The sequence below is a fragment of the Clarias gariepinus genome, chromosome 26, assembly GCF_024256425.1.
Source record: "Clarias gariepinus isolate MV-2021 ecotype Netherlands chromosome 26, CGAR_prim_01v2, whole genome shotgun sequence".
In the NCBI taxonomy this organism is placed as follows: Eukaryota; Metazoa; Chordata; class Actinopteri; order Siluriformes; family Clariidae; genus Clarias; species Clarias gariepinus.
The window spans coordinates 13,214,742-13,230,428 of NC_071125.1; the positions used below are offsets into that span (position 1 = coordinate 13,214,742).

At 41.5% G+C, this 15,687-nt stretch overlaps 1 protein-coding gene across 1 annotated transcript in view; it reads left to right on the plus strand.

Annotated features, from left to right (window-relative positions):
- The window catches only part of gli3 (GLI family zinc finger 3), a 216,674-nt gene that overhangs the window by 118,479 nt on the left and 82,508 nt on the right, over positions 1-15,687 (plus strand). The window contains exon 4 of the mRNA XM_053487870.1: positions 5,582-5,687. Within this exon, the coding sequence (XP_053343845.1) occupies positions 5,582-5,687 (106 nt within the window). The remainder of the gene's footprint in view (positions 1-5,581; positions 5,688-15,687) is intronic.

The following is a 15,687-nucleotide window of genomic DNA, read 5'->3' on the forward strand; positions in this document are numbered from 1 at the left end:
TATGTTGTAGAACCAAACAATATTAAATAACCTCAATTAACCACCTAAATATCTCTTTTTTCGCTTTCTTAGCTTAAGATTGTACTTAAGTCTCTCTCGATTACACACAAGAGAGAGAGCCTAGACTGTTGCTGATGTAGAACAGTAATGCAGACCATTTACCTAATTGTTGAAAGCTGAGATAAAACCTACTGAATATTTAAGTACATTATGGGAAGACTGCTGGTTGTTCCAAATCTCTTTTATTTAATAGTAATGTAGGCTACTCTTGGGCACTTTTAATGCTGCTGAAATGTTCCTCTATCCTTTCCAAGATCCTGTTTTATTTTTGTACAGATTATTCTCTTGACCTGATTTATTAGTTAAATTGTAATGTATTTACAGTCTGGGATCTCTAATAAAAGAAACCCTAATTTAAACTTTTTAACATAGACCTTCCAATGTATTTTAGGCCATGATGGTTTTAAGTACTTTTTCTATTGGGGGTTTTGATCATACCCTGCTGTTCCTTTTTACAAAATAGTAATGATCTGCAAAATGTTTATTTTTAATTGTGTCTGTCATTAAAACCCACCTGTAAATGATTACCATTTAAAATAATTATGGTGATATATTAGACAGAATATGGAGTTAGAATGCTGTTGAGAGTTTGGACATGTCACATCCATCCTGTGCTGGTTCGGCAATTTGATTTGGAATTTTAAGAGACTTGTCTGAAATGTTTGGCTGTAAAGTATCCTCTAAGGCTTACAGTTATTTACTGTATTAGGAATTTAATGCTACATGTGCCACATAGATTAGATTAGATTCCAAAAGATAATTATTTTGTTTTAAATAAAGTGCTTTGTTAGGAAGTATTGTTACATTAAGAAAATTACATTTTGTTGGCAAGAGAAACCTGCATGAACATGAAAAAACATGAAAGAGTTCACAAAAACAATAATCTGCGCTTTGGGTTTAACCAGGGACACTAGAGTTATGAGGCATCAGTGCTACCACTGTGTTTTTTAGTACACTTGCTCTTCGCTTGTATTTCTTTTGCAAAGCATTCTTTGGAGCTTTCTGCTATTAGGCTGCATTCCCCCATTCTGGTTGCTGATGTGTCCCAGGTACTGTATGGCATTTAACACAACAGCACAGGCATCTACTATGCCATTTACCATATGCATAGAAAATACCACACCAAACACCGCTTTTAATAACAATAATGGCGAATGGATTGAATGTTGATATGTGGCACTGCCAAACCTCATTTTTTACATATTTTGCTTCCAAAAATGTTTTCTTGAGGAACAGTTCTTTAGGCCTTTTAAAGGACTTTTGTGGCTCAGATTTTTTGTCCAGTCCCTGTACCTGACCAGGAATGTTATTTTGTTTGTTAAGCCATACAGTGACCTAAGAATATTGCATACAGCATGAAACAGTGTAAAAGAGGATTAGGCTGATGATTAGTATACGGGTGATTCTGAGTGGTCAGAAGGAAAGGGAAATGAAAATAAGATTGCTGTTGAGGTTGTTATATAAACAGACAATTTTGTATGTATCTTTAGGAACTTTGCAGCTTGTCACAATAACACATTTGTTTAAATTAATGAACATAATATGATTTACTTTAAGATGAAGGAATGAGTGATGGCTCAGAACTCTACATCACTTACCGAACATCGCACTCTTCTCTGAGTTCACTGTCTTTCCAGTTCACTGGCATTTCTTTATGACAAGGAGCTTATCTGCTCTGCCTGTTCACAGATGAGGCCAAATTCTTGAAAGCAATCATAACACTGAAGGTGGCATTTGTGGTGATTCTTTTAATATATATAAAAGCTTAGCATTGTATCATCATTGACTGATGTCAGTTTCAATTTCAGGTGATTTTTAGTGCATTCTTTTATGCACTACAGCTTTAGCACTAATTAAGTGCAGTGGGCATGTCTTACCTACGCTGATCTACTGGGAGCTGCTAACTGTCTACTATTGTTTAAAAGCCCTCCCTTGTCACAAATCTTGTCTCACTCCAGTCGCTACCTCTACTCTCAGGTTAAAGGAACAACAACAGTCACCCCCAATTCTGCCTCTGTTGCAGTAGAAAACTGGGGTGCAATGATGGCACAATATTCCCACAATGTATGGCTGTGTTAATGGGGCAACAGTGTTTTGTCGGAGGATGAAACTTTGTGTAGTGAGTATAGGGGAGTTAGTCATGACATATGTGCTAAATTCTTTCCAAACCTCTTGCAGGTGTTTGCCACTGCTCTAAGCAGGCACAAATAAAAACAGCAAGACTCAGAGCATGACTCTGAGAAGTTAATTTGCTTCTTTAACAAGCAAAGCCAGAGAACGCCATCCCCTCTGGAGGAAGCTTAGCTAGATCAAACTCTTTTTTTTTCCTTCCCTTTCTTTTGTTCTGTTTTTTTTTTCAACCCCACTCCTTTCGAGTTTCTGCACACTGTTACTGTGCATCTCTAGTGGCTTAATCATCTAGCTCACTAACAGATCACATTTAAAAGACACAACATAGACAACACGAGAGCTGGAGAAACTGAAGGCCACTGCACTGTACACTTAATACTTAGTTTTAGCTATACATACTGTATCTGAGAGTTTTACATGGGATAGATAAGTAACAGAAGAAGAAATTGGTAAGGATGGATAAATAAAAAAAAAGAGAATGGGAGAAGTGTTATGAAAATAAGTGATTCTAAATTAATTGATTATTAGATAAGGAAAAAGAAGAAATAATATGCTCAATGATGTGTGAGAAATAATATGCAGGAAGTTATAAGAGACTGTATTAAAATGTTAAGACACATACCAGCGAAGGCATGAAAGCTTGTTTTTTATTTCAATTGTCACATATCAAAACACGAAGACAAAAGAGCTTATTTAGGTCTATACAGATATCTTATTGAGTTTGACTGTCTCAAGGCTCATTTCTGGAAAAAAAACAAACGCTGCACTCTTGCAGCTTCAGCAGTGCTGCAACTGAGTGAATGTCATATGAAATAAGACTAGAAATGCCCCTAGTGAGGCGTGAGGAATGAGAGAAAGGAGGCGTTGTGAGAGGAGATCATAAACATATTGCTTATTGTGAGAGTAAACTAAGTATTAAAAAATAGCTATGTTCAAAATGTTCATGTCATGTGTTCCAAACATAGCACACACCATCACACCATCAAGGGTAGAGGACATTGTTGCCATTTTGTTCCCATAGGATACTGTAAACAAGCAGGAATTTGGTTAAACCATCACAAAAAATTATCACTAGATTAAGTCAAATATATAATATATATTATTTGAATTGAATAAGTCAACTTTATTTTAATTATGACAATATGGCTGAGCTATCCTGAGTATACCTGGTCCTCCAGTGATGGGTTTTTTTGATCCTTGCTCCAGGATTGTTTAGAGTTTCAAATATGCCGCTGCTGCTGACAATGATTGGCTACAATGCCTTAGATTCCAGGTTGCTGCTGCCGCTACTGGACTGCGATGGCCACGTCGTCTCTTTCGCTTTTAATTGCTGCTACTGAACTGACCAGCTTTCTGGCTTTCAACGAGGACATGCTGCCATTGAGTTTGCAATGACAGCCTCTGTTTCATGACTACCTCACCAGCTTGCCATGGCCTCAATCTCAGTCCTTTTTATCTTGGTGCTGCCGAAGTCACGAGTCAAGCTCACAGACGCCCCAGTTTGATTAATGCATAGAGTACCTCGCATGCCGCCCTTCTGAGAGAGCTCGGCCAATCAGCTCTCTCTAGACTTCCGTCTGCGAGAGGTTACAGCATCAGCTGGGAATCGAACCAGCGATCCCTGAATGATAGGGCGAGCACTTTACCACTGTGCCACTCGGGGGTCATCAGCTTCTTTGCTTCAGATTATGGATATGCCACCGCCGCTGACAAAGACTGTCTTAGATGCTGGCCATGTCAGCTCTCCACCTTTCAACTTTAGCCTGCGGCCTCACAACAACAAAAAGTGATCAGCCCCTTGACACACAGCGTGAACATGCTACTGATGGGCTAGTGACTGCTACCACCCATGCCCACCTTTCCAGCCTGCCACTGTCACGGCTCACCAGCTTTATGCCATCATACCTGGAAACTGCTCCTTTCCCATACTTTTTTTACATTGTTTTTTATTTGTCTTTGCCATCATTTTCCCATCTTTCACCTAAACTTCCCTTTAACCATTTAATAAAAAATGTTTTCAATGTCTATGTGTCTGTGGTGCTCATGTAATATATACACTGTATTTCCAAAAGTATTCAGTCACCTGCCGTGAACAATCATACTAATTAATATCCAATTCTTAATCCACAAGATTTAATATGATTTTAAGTGATATTAAAGCTATAATAGCTTTAACTCTTCTGGAAAAGCTTTCCACAAAGTTTAGGTGTGTGTTTATGGGAATTTGACCATTCTTCTAGGTGTTGTATTGGGTTAAGTCAAGTTCTTCCACACCAACATCGCTCATTTATGTCTTTATAAACCTTGGTTTGTGCTCTAGTGTGCAGTCATGTTTAAACTATCCCAAAATTGTTTCCACAAAGTTGGGAGCATGAAATTGTCCAAAATGTTTTGGTATGCTGAAGCATTAAGAATTCTTTTCATTGGAAGTAAGGGCTGAGCCTAACTCAGAAAACAACCCCACAATAGTTCCAACATAACTGTGCACTAGTGCACAAAGCAAGGTCCATAAAAACATGGCGAGTTTGGTGTGGAAGTACTTTGCTTGGCCTGAGTCCTGACCACGACCCGATAGAACACCTTTGGAATGAATTAGAGCCAAGCCAGTCCTTCTCGTCCAACATCAGTGTCTGATGTCACAAATTCGCTTCTGGAAGAATGGTCAAAAATACCAGTAAACATGACTGTTCGAACATGACTGTGCACTCCTAAACCTTGTGGAAAGACTTCACAGAAGAATTAAAGCTGTTATAGCTACAAAGGGTAGGCCAACATCATATTAAACCCTATAGACTAAGAATTGAAAATATAAAAAATATGCATGTGGAGGCAGGCAAGCAAGTACTTTTGGCAATATAGGGTATATATACAGTACAACCATATATGGAAAAAATGCCATAAAAGGGTTGTTCTGATAAAATCACAAGTATTTCCTCCTCTTTCTGTGACAATTTTTTTTTTATTGTTTGAAAATGTCCTAAAAAGAAAGAGAACACCAGCACACTTAGTACATATTGCTGGTGAGGACTCAGTATGTAATCAGTTTGTATGGAATACACTACGTTTACAGAACAGTTAAGTTTATTATTATGACAGCAAGCCATTATTAAAAAATTTTAATGTTCAAAAAACACATCTGGGTGTTAAGGTCAGGTGTGCAAAATATTACTAGCCCATGTAGCATTTGGTCACATACTGCATAACTAAAGCATTAAGCCCTGTGTTAAATGGGTGCATGAAAAAATTTACCCAAAGGTACAATGCCTGTCAGATATTCACAAAAGGGAATTTGGCTGAAGTTTGCAGACTACTTGTATGTTTGTGAAGTTAAATGTGTGGTAGTATGAGATTTGCTATGAATTGGACTCTGATTCTTGTTTATTTTCTTCAGCCCCAGCTCAGTTCTTCCCTGCGTTCCACCCTCCTGTACCCATTGATGACAGACACACACAAGGACGTTACATCTATGAGCCCTCTCCACTGCCACCGCTTCATGTGTGAGTTACAATAAAACACACACACACACACACACACACACACACACACACACATCAACACTATACAACACTATATAATCTACTTAGAGCCCTCATGGAAGCCAGTTAATCTAAATGTGATGTTTTATGCATCGGTTCTAATAACTTTTGCACACCTAGCCAGTCTTTTTGTCCACTATAAGATCATCTTGCCAGCTCATTGACTCTCTGCACCGCTAAGTGTCAGCACTTGCACTTTAATGACTTTAACTTACCTGAAAATAATAAAACTTAACATTATAAAATGCAATTAGATTTTAAGGACAAGTTATAGTCAGAATGTTTTTAAGGACTAGTTTAGTCTTTAGGGTCGAAGCAGCCTTTCTCAGTTTTCACAAAACCATATTTAATATCTTTCCAAGCACTACTTTTGCACCTCTATCATAGTAATTGTCAGCCTTAGTAACATATGCTTTACGAGTGAACATACTTTTCATCCGTGCTGCGTGAAATGTAATAAAATAAAATGTATCATAATTGAAAATAAACTTTTAAGAAAATATACGATCCAAAATATTGACCAGCATGCCTTGCGGGGATGTCGGTGTGTTCACCATGATGGGGAAAGGTGTTTGGGTTAGTGACTTCGGCCCTGTTGTGTGTGTGTTGAGGTGTGTGATGTGTGAAATATGCTCCAGTTCAGGCTGACACTGAATTGGATGTAGGCTCCTGAGTGAAGGTGCTGTTCATGCTATACATGCTGAGTGCCTAATAAAGTACTCCCAGCCATTGCATTGGGCAGCAAATAAGCTCACTCTTCTCTCCAGCATTCTTTCCGGCATAAAAAACGCTACATTGGTGTCAGAAGTGGGATGGAGAGTAACGGGTTCGAGCGCACAATGGAGGACCTTCTGAAAATCCAAGCGGGCCGCCGAGTAGCGGAGCGACTACTCGCACAGAAGAAGCGCTTTCCCGACGGCGCTAAAGCGAGCACACCACGGCAACCAACGCGGAGCGGCGAGGTGAAAATCCCGGCACTGGAGCTCGGGGCGGAGGCGGACGTTGCGCAAGCGCCAGCTACAGCTCCGTGCGCCGTCAGCCGGCGAGGCGACGGCGCGGGTGACCGTAAGGAGGCGCTGCGCGAGGCCGAGCGCGCTGAGCCCATAATGGCGGCACATCACGGCGAAAGAGCCGAGCGACCACCCGCAGCTCAGTGGCGCTCGGTAGGTGAACCTAGCCGGGACAGGGCTACCCGTCGCGGCTAGGCCTCGACACCGCTTCCGAGATTCCGCGACGACGCTGAGGCCAGGGACCGCCGGACTACCGCTGCAACGTTTTCAGGCCTGAGGGACAGCGTACACCAGCAGCCGCTAAACTATCGCCGGGAGGACGCTTGGTAAGCCGCGCTGGGCTTTACATCGACTGTGTGCTGGACGGCTTACTGCGGGCGCTCGTGGACACCGGCTCCACTGTTTCGCTGCTGCGCTCTGGAGTACTGGGGCAAAGCAAGCGTGTTTGCCAACGGCCTGATCCTGCCTTCAACATCCGCACCGTTGTTGGGGGCTACGTGAAGGTACGGGCGTGTCGCACAGCGCGAGTCCAGGTGGGTGGTCGAACTTTTACACACGAGTTCTTCGTGGGGAATGTCGAGGAGGACTGCGTTTTGGGGTTGGACATTTTGGAGAGATGGGGTGCGGTGCTAAACTTGTCTGGCGGAACTCTGCGTGGTAACTTCGGGGTAGCCAGGTTGCTCGGACCCAAGCCACAGCCGGACAGGTTAGCAGCACACACCCGGGGGGGCGGAACTTCCGGTAGCAGACCGAGCGGGAAACCCTCGGTGCTGCGAGCGAGTGGAGCGCCGTGACGACGTAGAACCCTCGACGGCGAACATTTCCCCCGTGCAGTCCTCCAGGCTCTCCAGCGGTGATCAGCCGTCCGAGCCAGCGTGCAGCCGAGTTACTGCATCACCCGCAGTCGTTTCGCCGGTGTCACAGCTGAACCGCGATCCGCTCATCGCCAAGCAGATGACACCAAGCAGGGGGCACCTATGGGGCGGATGGGCATGGACACTCACAGCCAGGGGCGAGATTTTGCTGCTGGCAAGCAGGTGTGGGTGTGTTCCTCCGGAAGGAGGAAAAGGGGGCTCTCAGCCGGGCGTGTGTCTCACTGGGTGGGCCCCTGTACGGTAATAGCTCGGCTCTCCGATGTCATCTACCGGGTGCGGTTGGCGGGGCGGGTACGAGTTTTGCTCCACCGGGACCGTCTTGCGCCTTACCAGCCGCACGCCGATGAAACATCGAACTCTGTGGAGGCCGGACCGCCTCAGGACTATGTTCGCGTTTATCCCTCACCTGCCAAAGGACGCCGGCGTTCCCACCGCCAGCGCCGACCACCTCCACGCCTCCGAAACAAAGTTCGTCGTGGTGACCGGGGACGGTCACAGCTCGGGTGGGGGCAGTATGGCGTGGGCGGGGCGGCGGCTGACGACCAGCATGCCTTGCGGGGATGTCGGTGTGTTCACCATGATGGGGAAAGGTGTTTGGGTTAGTGACTTCGGCCCTGTTTTGTGTGTGTTGAGGTGTGTGACGTGTGAAATATGCCCCAGTTCAGGCTGACGCTGAATTGGATGTAGGCTCCTGAGTGAAGGTGCTGTTCATGCTATACATGCTGAGTGCCTAATAAAGTACTCCCAGCCATTGCATTGGGCAGCAAATAAGCTCACTCGTCTCTCCAGCATTCTTTCCGCCGTAAAAACGCTACAATATAATAGACAGACCAGCAGAGTATTTAAAATGTGGTTTGGTTTATTTTAAACGAACTCTGGTGCAGGTGCTTTGTTAGTGCGGGCCACTTTAACAAGTGTGACTTAGCACTTCTGTGTGCACCAAGCAAGTGAACCAAGATTGCTTGAAAATGTGGGTCTTGGTCCGCTTCCAAACTAACTCTGGTGCACAGAGCTGGCAACTTTTCAGAATAGTTTAGAGAGAGTTTCTGAAAATAAGAGCATTGGAGAGGAAAAGGAAGGGAGAAAAGACGCCAAATATAAGGTGGAATTGTGCCTCATGTATTATTATGGAACTCTCTGTTCCTGTCTCTTGTGCACACGTAATTTCAAGTGCTACTGTACATGATTAAACCTAATGCAAATATACTAATGTCACTGAACATACTGACATACAGTATGTTACTACCATCACTTACTCCTTTAAACTCTTTTAACGATTTTTAACTGATGTGCAACTGTGCTGCAGTCTATATGCATTTAAATATGATTTATTTTATTATTTATTATAATTTTAATAAATTATTTATTTATTATTACTGTTTTGTTCTATTATGACTGTTCCGAATATTATCCTTTCCTTTGTGTTTGATTGATGCTTTCACCCAGCCATAAATTGACGTTAATTTCAACTGGATTACACAAATATAATTTCTTTTCACATGGAGAAAAAAAAGCCTCGGAGCATCATGCTGGTGCGCTCCAGCCAGAATACATCTGGCTGTATCAGAATACATTTACTGAGGGCAAGTGGTTTGACTTTAAAACAAAAGTCATTCATAGCTGACTTATCAGAAAGAGGCTGAAATTTAAAGATTTTGTTTGCGTCTAACACAGACAATTTTTTTATATGAATGTGTGAGAAATTGGAAGTATGGTGTGAGCATATGTGAAGATGAGTGATTACATAAGTCTCATCCTCAATGCGTGAAAGTTGGCAGCTTTGGTTACGGACCTAAAATATGTAAACGAACCAAGCCTGCTTTGCTGGCATTAGCTGATAATGATAATACTAGTAATGCTTGATAATGCCTGAGAATGCCACATTCGATGTAGAGGCTGTGTTTGGATGGGTAGGGATTGAGAAAAAGTCCTAGATACATCATGCGTGTTAGTTAGCAAGGTACCGGACAAGTTTAGGGAAAAACGGAACAAAATTAAACACTTTAAATGTTAAATTTAATGACTATCCAAGCAAATCCACCATGGACAGTGCAAGAGAGCATAGAAATGCATGAGAATGACAAGAGTGTTTGTAAAGCCATAATGTTTCACAACATTTCACATCATTTATGAACATGCACTATTGTGCAGTATTGTGCACACGTCATTCATTTGTGCACTATTGTGCACGTGTGGTCTCATTCCAGCTCTCCTCATAAATAACTAAGATTAAGTAGTAGCTGAGGGACGATCACAACCACCAAGATTCTCAATCACAGCCCCAAGCACCATAAAGAGGTGTTGAAACAGAATATGGCCATGGGACCAAAGAATTCTCTGAGTTTGTCAGGAGAGCAGATTTGTGATATAAGTCTGCCAGTGAATATACTCTTCTGCTTGACATTCAGAAGTTGGAGTGATGGACATGATAGACAGAAAAATTGTTTAAGGTCCTCTTTTCAAGAATTAGCTCCAGAAAGTCCAGTTCAAATCCAACCACGGATTCCGCTCTACTAATCGTACATCGTAAAGCATCTGTAGGAGCTTTTTGCAGATGTTAAGAGGGTTTCCTCAGGAACAACATCAGGCTCTGACCTTTTTGCACAGGTACAGTCTTCTTACTACAGTAGGTACAGTATTTGTAAGTCCTTACCACATTGACATTAATTCCCTTTGGTGGTGATCAGTAGTAGTGTTTGCCCAGTCAGATAAACATATATTACCATCTCCTTGGTCTTAGAGTTCACCTGGAGATGATTTGACCTGAACCAGACTCCTGTCCATATCCCACAATGACATCAGAGAAATTCTGCATTTGACATGACTCCGAGATATACTTGGGGTCAGAAAGATATAAAGTAAACAGGAAGAGGAGGAGGAGAATAACACCTACACACACACAAACAAACACACACACACAATCGCTCACTTATCGCACTCATCATGATCACAACGCAGGTCTATACCTCTTTATTCTGTATACAAAGTTGAGGGGGCCTGGAGCTTATCCTTGCAGACTTAGGGCACAAGGCAGGGTACACCCTGGACGGATGGCAATCCATCGCAGGGCACACACACATACACACACACACATAGAGTCACACATTTATTCACACTACAGGCAATTTAATAACAACAGTTAGCCTAATCTGCATGTCTTTGGACTGTGGGAAGAAACCAGAGTACCCGGAGGAAACCCACAAACACGGAAAGAACATGCAAACTCAATGCACGCAGAGGTGGGAAGCAAACCTGGCTGGGAATCGAACCCGGACCCTGGAGAGGCAAGCACTAATCTGTCTAATAGATATATCTAGACTTTTGTTTAGCTGCTGTTCAATTCCTGTCTTTCCTAATTAAAAACTAATACAGAGCTTTAGAAAACAGGTTATTTATTTGCATTTGTCTCATTGGTGGCATGGGTTAGAAGCTGCCAAATTGCTTTGGCACCACAGTTGCCACTCCCAGTTCTTATAAAATTTCATTTTGTACTGAATCTTTTCAGGGTTGTCTGGAGGCATTTTCACACAGAATCAAGAATGCAATAAGAAGACCCTCTCAGTATGCCACTCTCCCTCATGCTTGTTAATTCACCTAAAGAACCCACAAATATGGTGTTAAGCTGCCTCAGTCGATGCATTTAAGGAGCGTGCAGATTCAACGATGGTGTGACGTAACAAATTTTTTAGAAATACTAGTCATCACATTGCTGAGTGCTGAGATGCTTTTGTTAGTTGTGCACATTAACATCATTTATTAAACACACATTGTGCTTGAAGGTTAAGAAGCTCCCAGACATGGGTCTTGTCCCAGTTCACTGCGCTAAGCAGATTGAAAGAAATTTGTGTTAAGGCAAACGTACACTTTTGAGCCCCCAAATCAATCACACCAGAATGGTATTTGAATATGGACATACAGTACAGGGCAAAGGTCCTGAAACACCCCACAGAACCAGACTTTCTTGTACTTTTAATAATCGTTCTCTAGACTTCTAGAAGATTTTTGCTTGCATTTTCAGTAAAGACTGTTATCTAACCATTTTTTGAGGAATGGTTTTATGTTTGTTAAACGAGTGACCTATGAATCATTCAATCATAAAAGGCATTATTAAGGCGTTCTTAGATTTTTAATTCAGGGGACACTGCAAACACGAGGGGAAGACTTAAATAAAAAGGGCATTTTTTTAGAAAAATATGAAAAAGGGGGAATTGAGGCATCGAATCCCAGGCATCGTAGCCATTTCCTTCTGCATCGATGGTGTTTCCAGGTTGTTGTTTTTTTGGCGACTAAAATTCAATGACTGGCCAGAAAACTAAAGCGATAGTGCAGAGGGGTATCCTCCAGTGGTTGACCCTTTGGCAGGCTGCTGAGCAGCGGTGTGCAACCCACACACATTCAAAGTCCATGAGGTGCATAACTGTTTCTCCTGAATTCTGAGCCCCTGAACTGAACTTCATGCCTCTTTTTTAAAGACCGGACAATGCCCAATGTACTTAGCTGATGATCTCACGCCAGCCTTGCCAGGTTTAGCGGCCCCGCCCCTTTACCCAGCTGCTAGAGGGAAGGCCATGTGCCAAATGAGTTTCCTGAAGTGAGAGAGGAGCGAAAAAAGATTTGGGCGCACTCCTGTCACTGGAGAATCCATAACACCATGAACCAGTGTAAAACAGACACCTGATTCTTTCTGTGATAACAGATAATCAGGCTACTGTTTCAGAAATACACTGATATTAGGAGATGACACTATGATTAGTATACTGGTGATACTGAATGCTTAGTGGTTGGAACAGACGAAAGGGATAATAAGGTTGCTGTTGAGGTTGTTACAAAAACAAATAATTGGATTTAATTTAACATGAATATAATTAAATTTAACATGAATAAATGAGGTGTGGCTCAAGACTTTTTCACATCACTGTAAGTATTCGGGCCAATTATGAAAAAGCCTTGGGTGTACTATAGTCATTTCTAAAAAGTTAGTCTAATTGTTTTTATATTAGCTTTCAAATTTATTATTTTACTGTACATCTGTGTATTTTTTTTTTCTGTGGTCAGTTAAACGGATAGATAAGGCGGATCAACAGATGTATGGGCTACAAAATGTTTGGGACAGCATTTAATGCATGGCCCATATTTAATATTCTTTATCATTATATTTTCTTCTTCTATCTCTCTATTTCTCCCTCTCTCCCCAACCAATATTCTACAGTCATATCTCTCCAATGCAGTAATGCTGTTAAGAGTAATGAATTTTTTATGTCATCTCCACACTCTTACCCCATGGGCTAAAGAGCAGTGTAAAAAGAAACACAGCCAGAAAAAAATAGTGAGAGAAAAAAAGGGAACTAGGGACATGATTGATGTCCTGTGTTGGCACAAACAAAATGGCAAATATAATTTAGCATCTAGCTTATGTGGAGATAATGGCCTACACACAACTCAAACAAGACTCAGGCACACAATTTGCTGTGGTTTATCAAGCAGTAGGAATGATGAAAGAGTCACAGAACAGGTAAGAGAGGGGGGAGGAATTGCTGGAGATGGTGACTTAAATTGAAGGTGAAGTTGTGTACCTTTCTTACGTTATCTACTGTGCACGCTTGACTTGCCACACCTGTATTTAAGTGCTCAGGCGGTATCTGCTTAATAGCGTATGAGATATACATCGGCTTATTTTCATAAGGAGAAAATGAATATGGCAGAGAATAATGATCAGATCTTTTATTGTTAATATTATGTGTTGACATGGTGCATATTTCTTAGTAAGAAGTAAATGGGTGAATATAGTTACTGTAACACTGAAAAGACGGAACGATTATATCAAGTTCTTATGCTTACAAATTGTTATTCAGCCTTGTGCACACAGTTCAAAGCACTATCTTAAAAAATAGTTACTTATAGAACCCTAAAAGGTTTTCTGTGTAAAAGGCTGGTTAGCTCAGCTAGTTAGAGTGTGGTACTAATTACGCCAAGGTTGTGTGTTTGATCTCTGTATGTGCCAATAAAGCTATTTGCAGTTACTAATCGTAAGGTCAGCAGTTTAAGCCCCACTTAGCTCCACTAAGTTGCCCTTAACCCTGTCTGCTCCAAGGTTGTATAATGGCTCTCCCTGTGCTCTGACCCCTGCCTACTAACAAAGCTGGGATATGTAAATAATAAAGAATTTCTCTGTGCAGCAATTTATATGTGTCAAATAAAGGATGGACTGTACTGAACTAAAAGGGAAAGAGTACACAAAGTGGAGGTTCAGCTGAGATTGAGACTGATCAGCAGTGCCAGTCTCAGTACCTTTGAATCACATTAAAAATATTAAACATTTTTCAATGTGCAATTTCTAGCAGTATTCTTATTATAGCTTAAAGAGATGCAGTAACATGCATGCTTTAAGATAAAAGTTTCTTTCTGTATTATGATTGGTTAAAAGAATTTAGTTTCATCTCTGATTGGCTAGAACATGATATAAGCAGTCATTTAAGGATATAGTGAGCTGTAAGCAAAACACAGCATTTGGTGAGGGCTGTAAATGTTAGGAAAAGCACATCAACCCTCGGTTCATCCATCCTTGTCTGTAGAGTCTTCTTAATGCCTTTGCAGCACTGTTTCTGTGAGACAGAGGGTATTTACTCCTCCAAGCATGGTGGTCTTTGCGCTTTACTTTTCTTTGCTTAGGAAATTTCCTTTCCCAGGCAATGTCTGCATCAAAATATCCAGCAGGATGTGCAGTTTGCCATAAATGCTGTCTTGCCAGGGGCCTGTACAAAGCATGTAACCTTGATCAGAGAAACATACAACCATTGGACATATTCAGTACAATAATTTGAAAGTCATTGGATACAACCTGCTGGACCACTTTAGGGCAGTGGTGGCTCAAATGGTTAAAGCTGTGGGTTACTGATTGGAAGGTTGGGGGTTTGAGCCCCAGCACCACCAAGTTGGCACTGTTGAGCCCTTGAGCAAGGCCCCTGTGCTGTAAGGTACATGTGACAAATAATTGAATCTTTTAAAATAAAGAAACCACTGTAACAACCAGACTTTAAACAGCTTGACCAAGGAAACAACAACAGTTGATGACAGAAATAATGAGAGATATGTAAAGAAAAACTCAAGTGTCATCACCAACAACCTCTACAGGGAGGTTTCTTAGATTTCCCTAAGATAAACGAAGATTAATCTAAGCGACAGAAAGGCCAAAAGGTCAAGAAAGAGAGAGAGCATCTGCTCATGAACTAAAAATACAAGGTCATTGTTCAACAATGGTGGAGGTAATGTCATGGCTTAGGCATGCATGGGCACTACTGGATATGTCTGACTAATCTGTTTTAATTATAAAACTCATGAAGGTAGTAGCAGAATTATTTCGGAACATTACAAAATTATTCTCTCTGCCAATTTACAAAGAAATGCATTTAATCAAATTGACTCGAACTTCATCATGCAGCAAAGCAATGACCCAAAACACACTGCTAGCACAACAAATAACTTATTCCGGGGTGAACAAAATAAAAGCAAAGCAGATGCTTGTTGACTTCAGAAGAGCACAGAACAACTAGGCTGAACTGAACATCGACAGCTTTTTCATGAAGATCAACAAGGGCACCAGGTTTCTTGTTCACCTGCCGTAGAACCTTCATTGGTCCATCAACAACAGGTTTATAGCAACAACAACAAAAAAAAAATAGTGTATTTAAGAGAAAAGCCGATCTATCATCTATCTATCAGGCTCTGGATGTGCTTGGACACCACTCACGCATATACTTCATTTTCGAACATATGGGAAAATGGTACCAAGGCAAATACTGCAGCCACAAAATATTCTTCAGGAAGCATGGAGAAATATTCCCCAACACTACATAAAAATACAAGAATGTCCAGCCCTCTGAAAACAAACAAAAAAAAAAAGGAAGAAATGAAGGATGGATGATGTTGTGACCTGAGGAGTCAAGTTGTTGTTTCTTTCACCTTCTCTCTGCAGTTCTTGATTCTCTTCTATTGCTGCACAGTACATCGGAGAGAGGGAATAGAAGGGTCATCTTCATTCTTCAATGTTAGAGAAGAAAAGGAGTCTGGGTCTAGGAA